This window comes from Nycticebus coucang, chromosome 2, assembly GCF_027406575.1.
Source record: "Nycticebus coucang isolate mNycCou1 chromosome 2, mNycCou1.pri, whole genome shotgun sequence".
Taxonomy (NCBI): Eukaryota; Metazoa; Chordata; class Mammalia; order Primates; family Lorisidae; genus Nycticebus; species Nycticebus coucang.
The window spans coordinates 152474184-152497722 of NC_069781.1; the positions used below are offsets into that span (position 1 = coordinate 152474184).

The following is a 23539-nucleotide window of genomic DNA, read 5'->3' on the forward strand; positions in this document are numbered from 1 at the left end:
CTGATGATACGATCGTGTATCTAGAAAACCCTAAGGACTCCACCAAAAGACTCCTAGAATTGATAAACAAATTCAGCAAAGTCTTAGGTTACAAAATCAATGTACAAAATCAGTAGCATTTCTATATACTAATAACAGTCAAGCTGAATGTCAAATCCAGAATGCAATACCATTTACAATAGCTGCAAAGAAAATGAAATACCTAGGAGCATACTTCACCATGGAGGTGAAAGATCTCTACACGGAGAACTATAAAACACTGATGAAAGAAATCACAAATGACGCAAATATATGGAAAGACATTCCGTGTTCATGGATTGGAAGAATGAACATTCCTAAAATGTCCATATTGCCCAAAGTGATTAACAGATTCAATACAATTCTTGTCAAGTCCTGAAACCAAGAAAATTCTAGAATAAATTGCAGGAAAACCTCTAGACATTGGCCTAGGGAAAGACTTTATGAGTAAGATCCCAAAGGGAAATACAGCAACAACAAAAAGAAATAAATGAGATTTATTTCAATTAAAGTTTCTGAACAGCAAAGGAAATAATCAACAAATAGCCTATAGAAGGGGAGAAAATATTTACAAAGTATACATCCAATAAAAGGCTGATATCCAGAAGCTACAAATAACTCAAACAAATCAGCAAGAATAAAAACGAATAACCCCATTAAAAAGTAGCCAAAAGATATGAACAGAATTTTCTTAAAAGAAGATATATGAATGGCCAACATAGATATGTAAAATTGCTCAACACTAATTCAGAGAAATGCAAATTAAAACCACAAAAAGATATCACCTTACCCCTATCAGAATGGCCATTATTAAATATCAAAAAATAATAGACATAGAATTGGCGTAGATGTGGTGAAAAAGGAACAAGTGGCTCGGCGCTCATAGCTCAGTGGTTACGGTGCCGCCCACATGCACTGGGGCTGGTGGGTTCAAACCCGGTCAGGGCCAGCTAAACAACTATGACAATAATAACAACAACAAAAAAAAAACAGCCAGGCATTATGATGGGCACCTGTAGTCCCAGCTACTTGGGAGGCTGAAGCAAGAGAATTGCTTAAGCCCAAGAGTTGGAGGTTGCTGTGAGCTGTGACACCACACACTCTACTGAGGGTGACATAGTGAGACCTTGTCTCAAAAAAAAGGAACAAGTGTACGCTGTTGATGGGACTGTGAATTAATACAACCTCTATGGAAAATAAAATGGAAATTCTATAAAGAACCAAAAGGAGGCCTACCATGTGATCAGCAATCTCACAACTAAGTATCTGCCCAAAGAAAAAGAAGCCATTTCATCAAAAAGACACCTGTCCTTGAATGTACTGCAGCACAGTTCACAACTGCAAAGATGTGGAATTAACCTAAGTGCCCATCAACTGATGAGTGGATAAAGAAAATGTGGCACACGTGTACATGCTATAGGATATTATTACTCAGCCATAAAAAGGAAGGACGTGATGTCATCTGCAGCAACTTGGACAGAAGCAGAGAACATGATCCTAAGTGAAGTATCTCAGGAATGGAAAAAAACCCACCACATATTCTCCCTAGTGAGTGGGAGCTAAATGATGAGTACATATGGTCATAAGCTTAGGGTAAAGGACATTAGAACCTAAGAAGGTGGAGGGCGGGAGGGAGGAATGTCCCAAAGTTACCTATTGAGCGCCACGTACACTATTCTGGTGAGGGGAGACCAAAAGCCCTGCCTTTAGCATTATATGTAGTTCATCTACATAATAAGAATAATTATACCACCTAATATTTTGAAATAATCTTAATAAGAATTTTAAAAAGGGGGGAAAAAAAACAGATATCATGAAGTAGACCCTACTGTGAAATGGAATGTTCTATGATGCACATTTGTTCTACCAGATGAAAGAAGGCAAAGAGTCAAGTAAATAATGTCAGTTTAAAAAGGAAAATCACCTTCTGGTTCCAATTCCTCCGTTACTTCTGTTTCATTTTCGGAAGAAGACAAGCTTTGTTCTACAAGCTGACCTTCAGACAGAAAAGACATATCATCTTTTTCCTGCTGCATTTTCTCAGCGCTCTCTTTGGCTTTCTCTACACTGCTTTCGTGTGAAATCTGATGACAGGAAAGCACACAAAGGTGTTTATTATTGCTTAGGCCATATTTTGTAACATTTTCTGAAGCACTTTAATAATACCCAGCATGTAAATTTGAGGCTTACATATACGGATATGTGATATACATGAGATTCAAAACAACCACTTAAATTTGTACAAATGACAATATGTTTTAGATAAATGAAATCTAATTATACACTAAAAATGAAAAGTACATTAATCACAAAATGAATTTTACATTGTACATTGTAACTTTAATTCACGTATCTTTATCTGCCAATATAAGTGTAATTGTAGCTGTCACATCTGCCAAACTTTTCTTTTTGTTTTTGTTTTTTTTAGAGACAGAGTCTCACTTTGTCGCCCTCAGCAGAGTGCCGTGGCATCACAGCTCACAGCAACCTCCAGCTCTTGGGCTTAGGCGGTTCTCTTGCCTCATCCCCCTAAGTAGCTGGGACCACAGGCACCTGGCACAACGCCTGGCTATTTTTTGTTACAGTTTGGCTGGGGCTGGCTTTGAACCTGCCACCCTTGGTATATGGGGCCGGCGTCATACCCACTGAGCCACAGGTGCTGCCCATTTTTGACTTTTCTATTGCAAAGAAGTTATATGTAAAAAGAATAAATGCTATGATTTCCTGAACTATGTTGAAACTTATAGGATAAAGTCTTTAAGAACCAAATTAGACCTTGCAAAATAATTTTAAGACAAATACATACCTTGGGAATATCTGAAACAGTAGGCATATTCATTTCTATTTCTGGTGTATGCTCCATTTCTGGTGAAATTTCCTTCAGATCTTCAGAAGGAGTAGAAGTCTCCTGGTGTTAATGTGAAAACATGCATGATTTTATTTCGTATTTATTATTAAACCTCAAATCACTGTAAGACTTTTACACATGATGCACTATAAAAACTGGTAGCAAATACTCATGTGACACTGAATTCAGTATATTTCAATAAAATGGTTACTATAACACATAATTTAAGAACTGCAAGTATAGTTCATTGAAGCACTGTTGATAAGAGCAAAAAATCTGAAAGCAATGGAAATGTCTAAATATAGGGGATTAGTTAAATAAAACATGGTACATCCAAATATTTGAGTTCTGTGTAAACATGAAAAAATAGTGATGTGGGGGCGGCGCATGTGGCTCAAAGGAGGAGGGCGCCGGTCCCATATGCTGGAGGTGGCAGGTTCAAACCCAGCCCGGGCCAAAAACTGTAAAAAAAAAAAAAAAAAATGGTGTGGGTCTACACTTAACTGGTATTACAGAGTACATAAGATAGTATGGACCAAAAAAGCTACTTATAGAATAATCACATTTTGTTAAAATATAAACAAGTAGTTAAATATATGCACATTTCCATGAGAAAAAGGAAGGAAATTCACGAAAACACCTTCTCTGAATTATACATTTGGGGAAGTTTAATTTTATTTTTACTGTTTTTATTCTTTTTGAGTCTTTGTATTTTTTAAAGATAATTTCTATTTTCATTATACATTAATCATACAAGTTGGAAAACTTCAGATGCTAGTATGGGGATGTGCTTCCTACAGTCATATTGGTATTCTTTTTATACTATACAAATAATCAGTTTACAGTTAACCATTTTTCCTGGGTTCATAAACAGATGTTCATCTTTAAAATATAGTTCATAACTTTTACTATTTTGAAAGTAAACATATCTAACATAGAAAATGGGTGTTTTCTTAATAGCATGATAAGGAAAACTTGCTCCCCCTTCCAATCAAAGAGAGAGTAAGAATAGTTTTGAAGGGAAGAAGTGGAACCAAAAAAAGGGGCAGTTTTCATTTGTATTGTGAAATGTGAAAATAAAATTGTTAACTGTTTTAGTTAAAAAAAAAGAAAACGTGAAAGATAAATAAGAAAACATAAAAGCAATTAATACAAATGCATATTCCTACTATACAATGGTAATATTTATTAGTAACCTGTTAGATTTCTACATCTTCTTCATTAATTTTTGATGTAAATTAATTTTTGTTGCATGTTGATAATTGCATTATAAATATAATATATTCTGTTACATTTAAAATTTTTTTCATTTTATAACATAAATATTTTTTCCTGATAGGAAACTTTGGGAACGTAATTTTAAATGACAATATACTATTATACTGATGGGCATGTCATGGCTTAATGAATTATTTTTCTTTGGACATTTAACTAGTTCACAATTTTGAGATGTTGTGACTACTATTTATAATAAACATCTCTTTATATATGTCTTTTAACATTAATGGTCATTTTCTTAGGAATCAGGCTACCTGTGTTTAAATCGCAGCTTACTTTGGCCATAAACAAGTTACTTAACCTCTGTAAACATTACTTTTCCTGTCCTTAAATGGGAATAATTATAATATGAACTGTGAGTCCAATGTATATTGAGCATTTAGTCCAGTACCCGAAACATAGTAAGTACTCAATAAATACCTATAAAACAACTCCTAAATTATAATTATGGAATTCATTTATCTACCACATACATATTAAATGCTCTGTATGTGTCAGGAATTATTTTAAGCCTTGGGGAGACAGAATACTTTGGTGTGGGTGGTGGTCACACAGGTGGTAATACACTGAGCTGTATGTTCAAGATTTATGTTCCTTATTATATAAGTTAAATGTGAATTACAAAGAAATAATGCTTTCCAGTAAGTCCACACAAGAGGTAGCTTGAGTGGTAGCAGGGGAGATGCAGCAAGTGCAGGGTGTATTTTGATAACAGATTTGTGGATGAGGTAAATGTCAGGTGTGAGTAAGAGAAGAGCCAAGGGGGTGCCACCAACATCTCATGCCTGTACAAGTGAGTGAGTGATTTCCTGAGAATGGGAAACACTGAAAGATGCAAACATTTTCAAGGAAGGCTGGTGTAATCAGGAGTTTGGTTTTTGGTATGTTATGTTTGAATTCCTATTAATCATCCATTGCACATAAAATAAGTACTGAGAAAGTAAATATGGAATTGAGCAGAGAGTCTGAGGTTAGAGATTGTAAATATGTAAGTGTTGGCATATAAATATTTTTCAAAGACATGGGAATGGATAAGATCGCTTTTTTTTTTTGGAGACAGTTTCACTATGTTGCCCTTGGTAGAGTGCCATGGAGTCATGCTCACAGCAACCTCAAGCTCTTGGGCTTAAGTGATTCTCTTGCCTCAGCCTCCCAAGTAGCTGGGACTATCAGCACCCGTCACAACGCCTGGCTATTTTTTTGTTGCAGTTGTCATTGTTGATTAGCTGGCCCAGGTTGGGTTCAAACCCAAGAGCCTGGGTGGATGTGGCCTGTGCTGTAACCACTGTGGATAGGCACCAAGCCTGGATAAGATCTCTTAATAAAAATATAGATTGAGGCTAGGCACCTTGGCTCATGCCTATAATCTTAGCACTTTGAGAGGCTGAGTTAGGGGGAATGCTTGAGGACAGGAGTTGGGAGACCAGCCTGAGTAACACAGAGAGATTCTGTCTTTACAACAAAATAGAAAAATTAGTTGGGTGTGGTGGTACGTACCAACTACCTGAGAGGCTGAGGCAAGATGGCTTAAGCCTGGTAGTTTGAGGTTGCAGCAAGCTATGATGATACCACTGTACTTGAGCCTGGGCAACTCAGCAAGACCCTGACCCTACCCCTCCAAAAAAGGAAGATAAAGCATTGAGAAGAAGAGGTGTGAGCATTGATGCCTGGCACTTCAATATTTAGACTTAGGTCCAGGAGAGTAAGAAGTCTAACTGGTGAGGCTGGAAGGAAACTACAAAGGCATGATATGTCAGAGGCCAGCAGAGAGGGAGCAAATAGCCCAGTGCGTCAGATGCTCCTGGGAGATGAAGAAGGGCGCTGAGAGCTGAATACTGGGATGGGGAGTTTTAATGAGTTTAACAGTGAGCTCAACCAACTGTGAAAACAGAGGAACAAATTAGACAACTTTGTTGAAGGCTTTTTTTTCTTTTCTTTTTTTTTTTTTTTTTGGTAAATTGGAGTGCTGGATTGGGGCTATAGCTGGAGAGAGATATGGAGTCATGAGAAGGTTTAAATCAAAGAATATGAACATTTAACACTTATCATGTGTCAAAACACAAAACTATTGTTTTAAAGGGAAAAGACATACTTTATTCACCCATTCCCATTTAAATCAGGCAGGGTATAGTACACCTGTATTTGCTATGGGAAAAAAATACTCCTTTGAGTGTTGACTACTTACATCTCTCTGATGTGGTGTGATGTCCACAAAAGACACCTTCTTATCTACAGGGGTTATACGTTGCCTTGGTTTAGGTCTTGGTGTCTAAAATAAACCAACATCAGACTATTATGACCATTACATCTTAGGAGTTCTGCTATTTTTTTTGGTGGAGGGATATTTATTAAGTTTTACATTCAAAGTTTTATATTTGAAAGAAAACTGAAAGTCACTTTTACTCACTACAACTAACGTGCTAACAGAGGATGTTGGAGGTGGTCTTTCAGTAACTTCTGGCTCTTCTCTGTGTATGAAATCTCCTAAGTCTTCAGTTGTGATGGATCCGCTTGGTGGCAGGTAAGCAAATTTCCACTTCAGTATAACATCGATGGTCCCTGCAGGGTGCTTCTGATGATCTGTTAACTCAAATATGCCTGCCAAATTTAAAAACAATTTTAATTAATGCTAGAGTAAAGTTTTATAACCTTAGAAGTAAAGAGGAACAAAGAGCTACCCCGAACTTCAAAAATAATTTTGGTTTTTACTCACAATTCATATAATTTAGAGAATAAAATAAAGACAAAAGGATCTATGATAGGTTTATCTCCCAAACAGACTTCTTTCAGAAGGTAAGGGCTCAAAGATAACACTGATTTAAAAATGTGAAAAGGAATTTATAAATATTTTAATTCATTGTAGTTAAACTCAGGGACTATTTAGAATTCTTAGCTTTCCTTTAACACATTATCTGGGTTATGGCTCAAGTTTCAACCTTCATTTTGACTTGAATATTTTTGTAAGGCTTGTCTCTAAAAAAGTTACTAAAACTTTAAAATTTCATATAATTTATACATCTAAAGGGATCTCTGTATTGCTATATAATTCTTTTATAATTTTTAAATATACATTACTGGGAATTGTTAAATTATTCCAAATTAACAGTGACACAGCAAAACATGTCCATAAAATAAACAGACCAACCAATAAAAAGCAGTAACAAAAAGTTATCACCTAGCTAAATCTATAATAAAGCCATAAATTTTACTCACTGTACTAATTTTTTTGGAGTATAAAACTAATCCCAGACTTAAATAAACCTGTACTTCCTCCTTTCTATTCCTTTTTTTTTAGAGACAAGGTCTTGGCTACATTGTCTGGACTGGGAAGCAGTAGCTATTCATAGATCTGATCATGGCACTTGGCAGCCTCAACTCCTGCCCCCAAGCAATCCTCCAATCTGGGTCTCCCAGGCAGCTAGGGCTACAGGCAAGCACCACTGTGCCTAGCTTAAACCTCTATTTCTAGTATTAATTTTGTTTAGGGATAGCCTTTCCTTTGTCTTCAAGTGTTAGTACCTTATTTAATGGCTAGTGGGGAAATAAACAAAAACACAACACCCCCCCCCACACCCAAGTCTAGAGTTTAAGAAGGACAAAAGGATCTAGGTGATATATAAGAAGTGACAGAATTCCATTATAGGCACAGGCAGAACTTCCAAAATGGGTAAGTGAAAAGCTCAGCAATCTACTCTTCAAAAGCAGTGATGAAACTGGACAAAATAGTCACAAGCAACCAGTTAAGGTCTCCGGAAACTGGTTAAAGGTGTAGAACAAATTTATTCAAGAAGATCTACTGAACCTTAGTAAGAACAATATAGAACTACTCTCATCCTCCCCCTTCTCTCCCAGCTCGATGGAGAGGGTCTGCCAAGTAGGATAGGCTATGAAGACCGCAAGCTCTGAAGGAGAAGGATTTGTTCCCTTTGTTCCAAAACATGTCCATAAAATAAACAGACCATCCAATAAATGGTGGTCTGTTTATTTTATAAATAAAATAATAATTTTATATATTATTTCATGCCCAGGGGTATTGTTAAAAAACAACAGTGTCTCAGTGACAAACAATCAGGTAAGACCAACTTAGCAGGCAGCCTGAGGTCTCAACACTGGTGGGGGAAAGCAAAAGATCAGAAGGACAGATAATTTAAAAGGGAGATCCAAGGCTTGGTGCCTGTAGCTCAGTGGCTAGGGTGCTGGCCACATATGCTGAGGCTGGTGGGATTGAACCTGGCTTGGGCCTGCTAAAAACAGCAATGACAACTACAACCAAAAAATAGCCGGGTGTTGTGGCGGGTGCCTGTAGTCCCAGCTACTTGGAAGGCAGAGGCAAGAGAATCGCTTAAGCCCAAGAATTTCAGGGTGCTGTGAGCTGTGATGTCACAGCACTCTAATAAGGGCAACATGGTAAGACTCTGTCTCAAAAAAAAAAAAAGGATCCACTTTATAGCTCTTGGTATGGAAGGCTGTGGGCATATACAAAGCTATATGCATGCTCAGGAGAAAACAAAGAGGACCCCATTAAGTTATCTGTCCCTGCATAGATGAGAGGACCACTCAACTTGGAAAGTAAAAGCTGAGGCAGATTATTTGCAGTTTAAACTGTGAACACATCTCCAAGCCACACACTGATCCACAGGCAAAGAATGGAAGCTTACTGGCTCAAAGTGTTTATATGCATTTTTCAACAGTCACTGGACGACCACTAAGCTATGCTGACCCGTGCCTAAAATTAAAACAAGAATAAAACAAGGAAATAAAACTCAGCAAAGACATCAGTGGCCACACACAGTGAACGAAAAAAACTCTACAGAATGAATTAAGTCAAGTTTCCAAAAAAACAAAAATAGCAACAGTAATAGGGAGGGTGCTGCAACATATTATCCCAAATGTCTACTTCTCAACAAAAAAGTTATGAGATATGCAAAGAAACAGGGCAGTATGATGCATATACAGGAAAAAAGCCATCAACAGACATTTTCTTTTTATTTTTTTCATTTTCTGAGAGCAACCATCTTAGACTTGCCAGACAAAAATCTCAAAGCAGTTAATATCAATATACTCAAAGAACTAAAAGAAACCATGTTTAAGGCCAGGTGCAGTGGCTCACACCGGTAATCCTATCACGCCGGGAGGCCGAGGCGGGTGGATAGCTTGAGCTCATGAGTTCGAGACCAGCCTGAGCAAAAGTGAGACCCTGTCTCTACTAAAAAATAAGAAATAGAGGGGTGGTGCCTGAGCTCAAAGGAGTAGGGCGCTGGCCCCATATACCGGAGGTGGTGGGTTCAAACCCAGCCCTGGCCAAAAAAAAAAAAAAAAAAAAGAAATAGAAAAACTGAGGCAGTAAGATCACTTGAGCCCAGGAGTTGGAGGTTGCTATGAACTGTGATGCCATGACACTCTACCCAGGGTCTTAGCTTGAGACTGTCTCAAAAAAAAAAAAAAGTATTATATATGTAATATAATAATTATACTTAATAATGATTATATACACACATATACAAAACATATACATATTTTATATATAAAATAATATATAAATATATTATATATTATATATAAAAATATATAATATAAAATTATATATATATTTTATATTTATCAAATCTGAAGAATGGGAGAAAAAGTGAAGAAAAATGAATAGAACCTCAGTGACCCATGGAAAATCATTAAATATATCAACATAAGGATACTGGATATCCAAGTAGAAGAAAGAAAGGGAAAAATTTTAACTCAAAAACAGTTAAAAATTTTTTATTTTAAAATTCTTTTTAGAGACAGAGTCTTGGTCTGTTATCCAGGTTAGAGAGCAGTGGCCTGATTATAGCTCCTATACTCTTGAACTCCTGGGCTCGTGCAATCCCCCTGTCTCAGCTTCCTGGGTAGCTCGGACTAGAGGCATGCAATACCATGCCAAATAATTTTATAAAAATTTTTTTGTAGAGACAGGTCTCACCATATTGCCTAAGCTGACCTTCAACTCCTGAGGTGCTCCTGTGCTGGGATTATGTTAATAGGTATGAACCACCATGCCTAACTCCCCCCCCTAAAAAAACATACAAACTGAAGACATAAATACAGGAAATTCTCCAAATTTGGTGCATAACATTATACTACATATGTAGAATGCTCAAAAAATTACGAGGATGAACACAAATAGATCCATATCTAGACATGTCAGTTAAACTGCTAAAAGACAAAAATAAATAGAAAACCTGGAAAACAGCATCAAGGATAAGGGAAGTACAATAAGATTAACAACTGACTTCTTATCAGAAAACACTGATACCAGAAGTCGCTGGGCTGATAAAATTAATGTGCTGAAAGTAAAAAAACTCCATAAACTGTCAACCAAAAATATTATACACAAGACTATGAAATAAAAGTAAAATAAACACATTCTCAGATAACAACAATTGAGAGGATTCACTGCTACTCTAAGACATATCATAGCAAGTTTTTCAGGTTTAAAGGAAGACACCAGGTGGTAACTCAAATCCACACAAAAGAATAGAGACCAATAAAGGTAATTAGACAGGTGAGTATAAAAGACAGCATAAATACTTCATTTTATCTTTTTTTCTCTCTCTCTCTTTTTTTTTTGCCATTTTTGGCTGGGTCTGGGTTTGAACCCACCACCTCCGGCATATGGGGCCGGCGCCGTACTTCTTTGAGCCACAGGTGCCGCCCATCTTTTCTTCTCTTAACTTATTTAAAAGACAATTATATAAAACAATGATTATAAAATTATATTGTTGGGCTTCTATGAAGATAATGTATGTGTGTATGTGTATATATAGATATTGCATATATATATATAATAACACAAAGGAAGCTTTGTGTTATTATATATATGCAATATCTGGTATATTGCATATATATTTATATGCAATAAATAATGGAGCTATACCGATATATTGGTATAGCTATACTCTGGTAGCGTAAATGGAGCTATATCAGAGTAAGGAAATGACATCAGATAATAACTCAAATCTACAGGAAGAAAGAAGGAATACCAGAAATGGTAAATATGTAGGTGAATATTAAAGTCTCTTATAATTATATGTTTTCTCTCTTTTCTTAACTTCATTAAAGAATATACAGTTATATAAAGCATTAATTACATGTATAACACTGTACTGTTGAGAATATAATATATACATGGACATATACATGACAATAGTTGCATAAGGGAGGAAAGAGAAAATGGAATTATATCAGAGAAAATTTCCTATATTTTAAAGCTAGTATTAATTAAAAATAGACAGTGATATATGTTAAAATGCACAGATAATCCCTAGAACAACTACTAAGAAAATAACTCAAAAAATAAAGGCCTAACGTTTTAAAGATTGTCTGAGAAGGTTAGGAAGATTTTTATAAAAAAACCATATACTCAACGAGGTGTAATTTTGTTTGGTTTTTACAATTTTATAGATTCAAGAACATAGGCTTACCTGAGATACACCTGTCATGTGCCAATGAAATGAGAGGCACGTTGACTTTTCCTATGTAAAGACTCTCTTGGGTATCACTATCATCAAAAACATAAAAACTCAGAGACTCTGACTTAAGGTATCGATCCAAATCCATATTCATTGGCACTGGGAAACACATATGATCATCAAACTGTGGATCATTGCTGCTGGGAATGATGGCTGTATCATGATCTGCAAAATCAAAAAACTTGTACACAACATATGGGTGTGGCTGCAGGTGACTTGCACGGGACTGCAGGTGGTTGCAACATCTTATTGTAATGTGAAGTTCATTTAAGTTGCCATCTGTGTCTGTAGAACTGGGTTGAGCAGTTTTGGGTGCTTGCTGACTTAACTGGAAAACATACATATTTATATTATAGAAATATACAATTAAAAGATAAACAGCAGCTGCCAACCCCCCCCAAATAATTTTGTAAAGTAACAAAAGCTGCATATTTTCACTTCATAGTTAAAATTTATCAGTAAAAGAATCTCTGATTCTTATTCAAAACCAGTATTTCCTAGAACATTTGTGAACAGATGATCTTGTATTATTAGCAAAATAAACATGAGACTGAACATCCAAGTAGAGATTGGTACTAAAACCATACCAAAGCAAAAAAGAAATTATTTAATAACAAAATACTACAGTGAGCAATGAGTCCAAAGATGCATGTCCTAACTATAGAACTGCCCAACTAGAGTGATGCTCTGTTACTTTTTGGTTGGCCCTCCTCCTCAACTGTTAGGATTTGAGGAAGCAGATACCTGAAGCCAAATTAACCAGTTTATCAAAGTCAAACTGTTATAAGAACAAGAGAGCACAGCTAGTGAGAAACCTTAAAGGGATGAAAAGCTAGGACAGAGAGAACGCTTTAGAAGAGAGAGAAGAACAGGAGGGGTTATTAGGCAGAGCTGGAAACTACTCTATGGCCACTTTTGGAACTATCACTGGGATAGACAGTGCGTTTAAGTATTTCAGAAAACCACTGTTCTAATGGTCACATTTTCCATAGCTGATGTGATCTGTGACAAAGAGAATGCCAGTGTTTCTGTGCCTTGTTTGGTCAGTGTTGGAGAATTCTCCACCTTTCACAAAGGAAGCCCTGCATTTCTGAATCTGGATTGAGCATCTGGAACCCTGACTCCAAGAGAAGGTTACTGGAGAAGGGAAAATAGAGCTTTAGTCATAATCTCCTCAGTCGAGAAACATGGTAGTGCAGAGAAGAGAATGCTTTCCCAGGGCTGATTTGCCCTAGGCCAAAGAAGGCTGAGTGGATTAAATTTAAATAGTACTCCCTTCATTTCTCCTCTCAGATCTACCCACAAAAGCTGAAATTCCACTGTAAATGACTTACTCAAGTCAGAATCTGGGAGTCCAAAAATGGTTAAACTATAAAGCGAAATAATCTGGTTTCTTTGTATCTAACTTCCATTTCTATAACAGCATTTCCCAAAGTGTGTTATAAAGAATACTAGCCAGAAAGGTGATGTCTGGGAAACAGGTGCCATTTTTTCTTGACAATGTTCTATTAGTCATGGCTCTTTAATTGAAAGTTACAGAAATCAGTTCTATCTAGCAAACACAACAGAAAATGGACTTTACTATAGAGTTACAGAGATATTTCAAGGAACTATACAGTAGAAATCTTATTGGGCCCTAGGAAGGTAGTGGCCTGGACAACCAACAGAATTCACCATTTGGCCTCCATTGTTCTGTATGTTTGGTCATCATTCTCTCTCTCCCGACTTGTTCTTTCTTTTGCTGGTTAACATGGTAGAAGATGGCTACTCACAGCTCCCAAACATGTATGTTCCAGGCATGTCTTATTTTCTCTTGATTTTACAAGGCAGAATCTGATTTGCCCAAATGGGATTAAGTGGCTATTTCTAAATCATTTGTTATAAATGGGTAGGGTGTGGGAGAAAGTATGATCACCTGTATAAACCTGGCCACTCAGGGACTGCCCCCATGGACTGACTTTCTACTCCTCTGTCACTCAGCATACTCTATGCTTCCTGTTGAGATTCACATTATACACAAGAACTCCTAAATTCAGGAATCCTATTTAACTCTGCCCAACTCAGGGCTTTCTGCATTTACTAGATCATGGAATTCATTTGGAAATATGGTCATTAAGACTCTATGAGATACAGTTTGGGAAATGCTGCCCTGAGGAATTGCATTTTAACTTCCAGTTCTTAGAGAGTATTAATTGTGTATTCTACTTTGCATTTCAGGAACCCAACAGTTTTGAAAGAAGGACAATAACTGATAGTCCAATAATAGCTATTTATTTCCTTAACAGTAGAAATTATTAATAAGTCTCTTGATGTGCGATCATAGTACTGCAATTACATTTTTCAAAAGTGTCCTGGGTAGCACACGGGAGTTTCTTTGTAGTGATGGAATAGTTCCTTATCTTGACTGTGGCGGTGGTTATGAAAATCTATACATGTGATGAAACTGCACAGAACTACACACACACGCACAAATGGAAGCATGTAAAAAGTGATGAAATCTGAGTAAGATAGATGGCCTAGTTAATATTATTATACCAATGTCAATTTCCTGGTGTTGATATTATACTATGGAGATATAAGACATTACAATTAGGAGAAATGGGGTTAAAGGGTACATGGGACCCCTCTGTACTATTTTTGCAACTTCCCGTGAGTCTATGATTAATTTGAAATAAAAAGTTAAACAAAGCCACTTCATGGCTGTGAAAGAAAATGATTTTAGTTTAAAAAAATATAAAATCTCTTATGTCTTCAAAGGTTCTTAAAGCCAAATAAGTTTACTGACTGCATTTGCTTTAGATACCTTAACATTTGATGTTATATATCCCAATGCCTTTGCCCGTTCGCGATAGAGTCGGATTGCTTGATCCATGGGAACTCTTAATCGGAACCAATATTCCACTATGCCAAAATCTGGGATGTCTCCTTTAGTTCCTACAAATCAATACATAACCCACTTTAAAAACAGTTCCATAAATTAAAATATATACCAATAAAAACTAATAATGGTATTAAGCATTAAAACCATAAATTTTACGCTTGGTAAAATAATATGACTTTCATAAATGACGTGATTGGCAAATAACAGAGATGAAGAAAACAGCTACATCTGAAGTAAGAGTTTCACTATATATACATATATTTTTTTTTTTGCAGTTTTTGGCCGGGGCTGGGTTTGAACCCACCATCTCCGGCATATGGGGCCAGTGCCGTACTCCTTTGAGCCACAGGCGCCACCCTATATTTTAAATTTAAAGAACTCCATTAAACTATGTTTGAATTATTCCAATTTATACCATTTCAATCCTTCTGCAATATAAAAACAAAATCTAAACAATGAGTCAGATACTAGATTCTTCTTGTTGCTGTATACTTAAAACAAGTTGTACTCAATATAGTTTGACATTTATAGGATGAGACCTGAAAATTATAAATATGACATTCTACCTTCTAGTTTTTGGCTGGGGCCGGGTTTGAATGCACCACCTCCGATATATGGTGCCGGTGCCCTACTCCTTGAGCCACAGGCACCGCCCTGACACTCTACGTTCTAATGTAACTTTCATGAACTCTTTGGACCTTCCCATCTCTTTACTATACTGTAAGCATAGGGGAAAACTGTCATAGCTATGTCAAATGTCTACCGCCTGCCATACACCCTTGTGTGACATGTGCCCTGCCCATTCTCAGTACTCCTCCTCTGTGAAGACTTCTGGAAGGCTCCTAGCAGACTTAAGACGTCTAGGAGACATAAGACCTATGGCTCCTGCAGACCTTGTAAATCCTCATTAGGGCACTGACTGCTTTAGCTTGTCTGTTCATAAGTCTGTTTCTCCAAATAACTAAAGTAGAACCTCTGTAAGTTGACCACCCAAGGGACTGTAACAAACTACTCAACATATGGAGGTGGTCAACATAAGGAACTAGGCCCACTGTACTGATACATACATGTGGTACATAGCCAATCTCTGACTATTAGATCAACTTAAGGTTGTGGCGTTAGGCAGTTAGCTGGATATGAGTAGTGTGGATGACAGAAATGACTGGGCTATTTTGGATTGCTTTGAGTCAGGCTGACCTGGGCTATTATGGGCAGGCGTCCTCAAACTTTTTAAACAGGGGGCCAGTCAATGTCCCTCAGCGTTGGAGGGCCGGACTATAGTTAAAAAAACAAACAAACAAAAAAAACTATGTACAAATTCCTATGCACACTGCACATATCTTATTTTGAAGTAAAAAAACAAAACGGGAACAAATACAATCACACCGCCTCATGTGGCCCACGGGCCGCAGTTTGAGGACCCCTGAATGGGAATGAGGTTGATTAAGACCTTGCAGGTGGGTTGTTTTGAGAACAGAGTTAAGACCCTGGGAGACTTTCAAGAAACAGCTGATACTCCTCAAAACTGTGTATAAGACACAAATCTGTGCTTCCCACAGAGCATGCAGTCACTAGGATGGGGCTGGGCTTGCTGTGCAAGTCATTAATAAACTTTCTTTTTCTCACTAAAACTTGCTCTTTTCAATTATTTCAGTGACTACCTGGAGGCACTGTGCTGCTTCAACAGTGGTCAATGTAGGGAGGTAGTCAACTATGGAGGGTCTACTGTATAAGTTTCTTAAGGGCAAGGGTCACATTTTTTACCAATATACTCCTAACAAGAGGGACTAGTACATAATGGGCATTCAATATTTGTCAAACACAGAAAATTCTACTCAAACTCTTCTGAATATACATGTTATTAAAAACGTTACCTCTACTCTCTCCTACTTCATCAGCTTCTTTCTTCCTAATGGATCATTCTCATCAGCATACAAACATAATTTATTATCTGCCTGTTATGGCTTAAATGTTTGAACCCTTCGAAACTCATGTTGAATATAATTGCTATTGTAACAGTATTAACAAAGGGGACCTTTATGAGGTAATTAGGCCATGAGGTATCTATCCTCCACTCTGAAAGGTTCAGTTTTGCCCCTTTTGGCTCTCTCTTGTGCTCTTGCCTTCTGCCGTGTTATAATGCAGGAAGAAGGCCCTTACCACATGCTGGCACCTTGATATAGGACTTTGCAGGTTCCTGAACTGTGAGCCAAGACATTTCTATTTCTGTTCATTATAAATTGCCCAGTCTCAGGTATTCTGTTATAGAAGCACCAAAGCACTTTTGCTAAGACAAAAGTCATCATTAAAAAAATCCCAAAAGAATTAGATTACTGTATATACATATTTTCTTACATATGCACAAAATATCTTTGGAAGAATTTATAGCCTTGAGTGAAGGGTATGAGGGTGGCTGAGGGATAGGGAGGGATGCAGGCATTTATATCTTCTTGATTTTTGAGTCATGCAAATACATTACCTATATAATCACTCAATCAATAAAAATCCCCCTTCCTAGACCCTAAGTCACCCTTTCTCCTTCTTCAAATGGTTTCTCCACTTGGCCTCTTGGATACCACATGCTCTTGGTTTTCCTCCGACAGCACGGGCCACTCCTGTTTTCTCTCCTGGCTCTTCCTTCCCTTTTTTAATTTTTGAGACAGAGTCTCATGTTGTCACCCTCAGTAGAGTGCCATGGTGTCACAGGTCACAGCAACCTCAAACTCTTGGGCTCAAGCAATTCTCTTGCCTCTGCCTCCCAAGTAGCTGGGACCACAGGTGCCTGCCACAACACCTGGCTATTTTTTTGTTGCAGTTGTCATTGTTGTTTAGCTGACCCAGGCCAGGTTCGAACCCGCTACCCCGGGTGTATGTGGTCAGCGCCGTAACCATTGTGCAACAGATGCCAAGCCTTCCTTCCCTTCTTGAAGCTCTGATTTTGAAGTTTCCCAAGGCTCAGTCCTTGGTCACCTTCTCTTCTATAACTATACCTACTCTCCATGTAATTTCTTTTAGGCCCATGGCTAAGAATCTCTTCTATACGCCAATCACACCTACTTCTATACATGCTTCTCTATCCCTGACCCTCAGACTACTGTATCCAACTGCCTACCTGACATCACCACTTGGATGTCTAACAGGCAGTCAGTCATTACTGTACAAACAGAATCCCAGATTTTCTTCCTCAGATTTGTTCTTTTCCCAGTTTTCCCTAACTCATTTATTGGCATCACAGATCTTCTCGTTGTTTACACCATAAATTCTTGTCTCCTCTATTTCTCTCATTACTGTACTTCAATTAATAAGCAAGTCTTGAAGAAAGAGTTAAAAATACATATTAGATATAACTACTTATTATCACTGCTTCCATTACCTTCTTAATCCAAGCCACCATCATCTTTCATCTGATCAATGAGAATGGTCCTATTTTCCCTCTTGCTAGTCTACCCATAGCAGTCAGGGTGATTTCTCTAAAACCTAAATAAAATGCAAACTCTTCACTCTAACCTACAAGCCTCTACAGTATAATCTGGCTTCTGCCTATCACTTCCGTCTCGTCTGTGCTCCTGCAACTCGTCAGGTTTCTCCTCCCTCTAGTGTCTGTCCTTGCTGTGTCCCCTGCACGCAACAGTCTCTACTGCATCTTGGCATGTTCAAATCTTTACCAACGTCACTCCCACGGGGAGGCCCTCGTCTGAACTAGCAACCTTCTAACTCTCTCTTTAGTAACTTAGTGGGATTAATTTTTTTTTTATCTGACAATGTGTGTATTTGTTTTACTTCTTGTATTTCTCTCTATAAGGTAAGCTACACAGGACAGGGGCTTTTTCTGTCTTATTTACTAGTGATTGGTGTGTTCCCATTGTCTAGTGACTGTGATAACATGTTAACTTCTTAAAAAATTGATGAATGTGCTATAATTAATGCTTAATAAAAGTTATTAATATGATAAACATGTGAAGTTATAAGTTAAAAAAATTAATAGCCATTGCAGTGACATTATTAATGACATTTAAGATAGTTCATTAACTTTTGGCAAAGAACAAGGTCCTTACCTTAAAGGCACCATTAACGTATAAGAGAAAATACTAATGTAGAATACCACGTTAATATCTAAACCAAGTTAGTAATTCAAATACCCAATGCTTATAAACTGTACGTACCAACCAAACTTGCTGTACAAAATATTCGACCACTTTTTTCTAGAATTTCATGAAATCTTAATTGACATGTTGCAATTGTTTCATAATCTGTGCTGTAAGCTTGGTAGACCTCAAGAGTGATAGTAGTCTTCTGAATATATTGCAAAAATAAGTCGTTAACATGAACAAGATACTGAGAAGTAAAGTTATATTCTGGGTGAAGGCCTCGCACTATGGGAGTTGTCTGGAGCTCAAAATCATAGAAAGCATAGGTACAAAAAGTGACAGGCTCTTTATCTCCAGATGCCTGTAAAACTTCAGAAGAAAAGGTTACTTTGCTGATATGAATTTCAAATAGATTTTCGCCTCGTTCTAAGTGGATGGTTTCATCAAATTCATCTACTGAGTCATCTGGCACGATTTCTGGTTTAAATTTGTACTGCTTGGTGCCATAGGCAATATCCTTTAATTGGGCTGCAAGAGAAGGCACACAGTTTAGAGATGTTAAAATAGTGACATGAGAAGAAGCGGTTGGACATCTGAGTATTTCTGGTTAATAGTCTCAATCTTAAATTCTATGACCATACTGTTTTTCAATAAATAATAGAAATTAATCATTTGACATCACTGATTAAACAAAAACAAAATTACAACTTGAGTTGCAATATAGCCTAAGCCAGGAAAAAGGGAAAAGAAAAAAAAAAACTAAAAAGGGACTCTGCATGGACACTATTTGGATTCCACCTGCTTCTCTGCCTCTGCTCTGTCCATTATCTTCTTTCTATAAATTCAATTTCTCTTTCCACTGGCTCCTTCCCTTTAACTCATTAAAGTATGTACTTTTCTACTTTTGGAGGTGATAGTTATGTTTAATATCTTAATTATTGTGATGGTTTCACAGTTGTCAAACTCATCAAACTGTACAAAAATAAGTACAGTTTAAAGTATGTCAGTTATACTTTGACATACCAAAGATAGGTTTTTAAGAAGATATGTCTGTATACACATTTTTCTCCTAACATTACACCCCAATTCCTAGAAAGAATAATGTTCACATTTGTCTCCAACTACTCTTGTAAACCTGCTGCAAACAGCATCTGCCTAATTTTTTCCCCAAGAAACTACTCCAGAAAAAGCTACCAATAACCAGTGTATTGCTGGACCCAACGAACCCTGGTCCTTGTATTACTGGATTCCTTTGCTTCCTCTGACACTGATGAACAGCTTCCCTTTCGTGAGCGTTTGTCCCACCTGGGCTTCCGCCTCACTGTCTCCCTGCCTCTCCCCTCTCATTCTTTAGGGGTTTCTCTTTCTCTGTTAGTTTACTAGACTTTTACTTCTCTTCTTAGTCTACATGTTCTCATGAGTGATCTCACCCACTTTGATGACTTCTGCTGCTCTCAACATGCAGAAAGCTTTCCTATTTCTATTTTCAATTCAGATTTCTTTCCTCCATTCCAGACCCACATATCTGATATTTTGCTTAGATATCCTACAGGCAGGTCAAACTCAGCATATCCAAAATAGAACGTATCATATTGTCTTTTAGCTGTTTTTGTACTTTAAATCTCAGGTGATGATGTTAGCATTCATCCAGTTGCACAAGTTATAGCCCACAGAGATCATCCTAGATTCCTTTTTCTTTTACTCTACTCACATTTATAGAGCAACTACTATTCAATACTATCTCTTAACTCTTTATCAGATTTGTTCCTGTCCTCACTATCTCCATTCCACCCTATTTATACTCTCAGTTAATGACCTATGTTATTAGAGAACTCAAACTGCTTCCTCCCTTCAAATCTTACTCATTCTTTCCAATACCAGTAGCATAATTCTGATGTATCTTCCCTACCTTAAAATCCTTTAGTGGTTCTCTAGGTTAATAAGGTTCCAACTCATGAGGGTGGCAAAGAGGGCATTCAGGATTTAGTTCTTTCCAGCCTTATATCCAGGCTTCCTCCCCTTACTGAGTCGGAGTTCTAATTAGATGGAACCTCAGAGAGCAGCTTCCCACTGTGTCACAATGCTGACACTGCAGTCATTTTTACCTGGCTCAGTTACTGCCTGGAAGGCTTTTCATGACTTTTACTTACTGGTGAATTCTGTACTTTATGAAGTACTCTGATATCTTGCCTACAACACTGAATTTAAAAAGCTGTAGGGAATTACTAAGAATTCTGGAGTAGAAAAGAATCAGATGAAAGTATCCTTTTGAGTAATTTATTATTTTAAGTATCAACTGGGAAAAAATATAGCAAAAATACATCATGAGCACAGATTCTGTAAACTGCTAAAAAAATCTATGCCTCGAGTTATTGTGGACAAAATATTGTGTCTACTGTACCTTCTAGTTTCTGGATGCGCGCAGCCCTGATGTCAAGAAGATGAACATATTGCTCCACTTTGAGTTCATAATCTTGCTGCAAATTTTCCATCTTATGGGTAACGGCTTCAACCTCCATCTAAGAAATAAGAGATAATAAGTTTCAATACTTAACGATTAGTTCTGTTTTCATTATTTAAAGGTACTATGATTTCAAGCATTTTCTAGATCCTTGGGAATACCAGGAGCTATAAACCTTGGTTTCCTGACCTCAAATAGCTTATAGTTTACAAACTGTGCTTGTCACTGTTCATAAATCACAAGTAAAATAAACAAAGGTCCAGATTTCTCTTTATACAGATGAGTTTTTATTTTGTTAAAAGCTAACATAACATAGTTGTGGCAGGATTTGGGATAACTATAACTCATTTGCAGACTGTGCTAACACTAATAAATGCTAAGTTCTTTGCCACTATTCATTCCTTAAAACTAGGGACTTAAAAAAAGATTTGTTTTTAAACTATTTATTCTAAGTACCTAGTTGGAAGGCCAAATTCCAGAGATGTGGTAATACATGTTAACAGATGAAACGTGATAATAAATTACAACAGATAACATACGAGACTTAGAAAAGTAAATCTTCAGTGGAATATTATAGAAAATCCACCCTCCCAATCTCGTGTTTCACATTACCTGATAGTCTTTATTAATTTTATGTTGCATAATTAGCATGTTTCTTGTCTTTTCAAGTTCTTGCACTGTTTCTGCATGAGTTGCTTGTAGCTCTCTCATGGAGCGTTCTAGATCTTTATTAGTTTTACTGTCTACTTTCTCTAAAAAGGAAAGGTCTCCACTCTTTTGTTCCTTTTGAGCCTAAGACAAAAACATGTTTTATTACTAAAACAAGAATTTCTAAAATGTTCAAATATATGAATATAGATATGGTAAGAAACAATCATTAATTGAAAAGATATATTTCCATTTTTCTTTCCTATCAGGGATAACCCAGTCCTGACACATATATTTGGATAGATAAGTAGAACAATTACAGAGAAATCAAAACAGAGCTTATTACTTTGTGACACACAAAATAAATCATGTATATTTATTTATATTTCTTCATTTGATTAAAATCTATACTGTGATATAAAAAGAAACAAGTGTATTTTCTTGTGTCTTCTTGTACATAACAGAATCTCTAAAACTGGAAAATATCTTCTTGTTATATTTACAATTCAATATTTCACTTAACAAGATGCATACCAACATCTCTCAGGGTGGAAAATTATTGATTAGTTTTATCCCGAGGCGGGTAAAAGCAAAATGTTACAATTAAAGAAAGTGCTTTAAGTAAGAGTTTTTGAGGTCTGTTTTAATGTAATTTTTATGTCATTATGAAATATGCATATGCTATAACTACATGTCACCTGACCACCTTCCTGAGTGTTAGTAGAGTTGATATGTAACATGTCTATACGCATAAAAGAGGCACTAAGCTTCAGAAGATGCACAAATAATTCATTCTCCAAACATACGCTTTCTAGGGAAAGGTCATCATTATGCTGAAACAATGACATGTACACACGAAAATCATGGTGAAGTTCGGAAAGGTACCTTTATAAGCAGGAGAGCTTCACTCAATTCATCAGCATTAATACCGCTCTCCTGTAACAGATTCAATAAAAGCTCACAATGAGGTATTAGTGCAAAGTACAGGAGACTGCACAACTATTCAGATTATCTTCGTGGAACATAAAATGCCTGATGACATGAATTAATAAACTAAGTAACATCTTGTAGGATAGTGTTTTCTCTATGCATAAAACATTTAGATAAAAATTTTGAATTTACTTCCTAAATAAGAAAACAATTCACCTGGTTGTAAAACTTCATGCGGTTTTTAAGTTCATCAAGTTGTTGCTTTTGCTCCAGATACTGTAACTGTAGTTCTCTATTCTCTTGAATGAGTTTCTCATTTTGGTCTTTATAAAAATAAACACAAATGGAAAGGTAGGTGAGAATTAGTTGTAAAGAGACATTTTAAAATCATTTTAATTCGTGTTACACATCAGGCTCCATCTAGTGTTGTTCTGGTCAGAGAGAAGCTGAGCTATACCAAGACGAAGGCAGCGGGGACGAGGAACAAACGAACACTATCATGTGTCTACCATATGATCCACTCGCTGATGGAAAACCCAAGACGTCAGTTCACAGTATTAATATAAAAATTGTGGCCTCTGGGACTTCAAAGGAATGTTCTATTTAAAATACTTAAGAAAATATGTTTCTAAATCTATGATTTTTACTTACTTATTAAGGGTCCTGAAAAGCATGCAGAAAAAAAATTTTTTCTTTTAGTTTTCTAACTGATTTCTTTGAATTTTCTTTTCCCAACTTACCATAAAGTCTTCGTATTAAAACAAAGTAATTTCACTGATAAACTCCGAGTCCATTCTTTAATCAACCATACGTCCAACAAATCTGCTATGACAGGAGAAATGAATTCTCAAGCAGTGCATGTTAGTATCAACAATAATTCCC

The 23539-nt window shown here is 36.7% G+C and overlaps 1 protein-coding gene across 2 annotated transcripts in view; it reads right to left on the reverse strand.

The window, feature by feature from the left end:
- The window catches only part of RPGRIP1L (RPGRIP1 like), a 115213-nt gene that overhangs the window by 51184 nt on the left and 40490 nt on the right, over nucleotides 1-23539 (reverse strand). For both annotated transcript variants that reach the window (XM_053601889.1, XM_053601899.1), the window contains 11 exons: nucleotides 22874-22980; nucleotides 22613-22663; nucleotides 21692-21871; nucleotides 21020-21137; nucleotides 18694-19146; nucleotides 14453-14583; nucleotides 11602-11977; nucleotides 6552-6742; nucleotides 6330-6413; nucleotides 2825-2926; nucleotides 1943-2102 (listed from right to left, as the gene is read on the reverse strand). In XM_053601889.1, coding sequence (XP_053457864.1) covers nucleotides 1943-2102; nucleotides 2825-2926; nucleotides 6330-6413; nucleotides 6552-6742; nucleotides 11602-11977; nucleotides 14453-14583; nucleotides 18694-19146; nucleotides 21020-21137; nucleotides 21692-21871; nucleotides 22613-22663; nucleotides 22874-22980 — 1953 coding nt within the window. The remainder of the gene's footprint in view (nucleotides 1-1942; nucleotides 2103-2824; nucleotides 2927-6329; nucleotides 6414-6551; nucleotides 6743-11601; nucleotides 11978-14452; nucleotides 14584-18693; nucleotides 19147-21019; nucleotides 21138-21691; nucleotides 21872-22612; nucleotides 22664-22873; nucleotides 22981-23539) is intronic.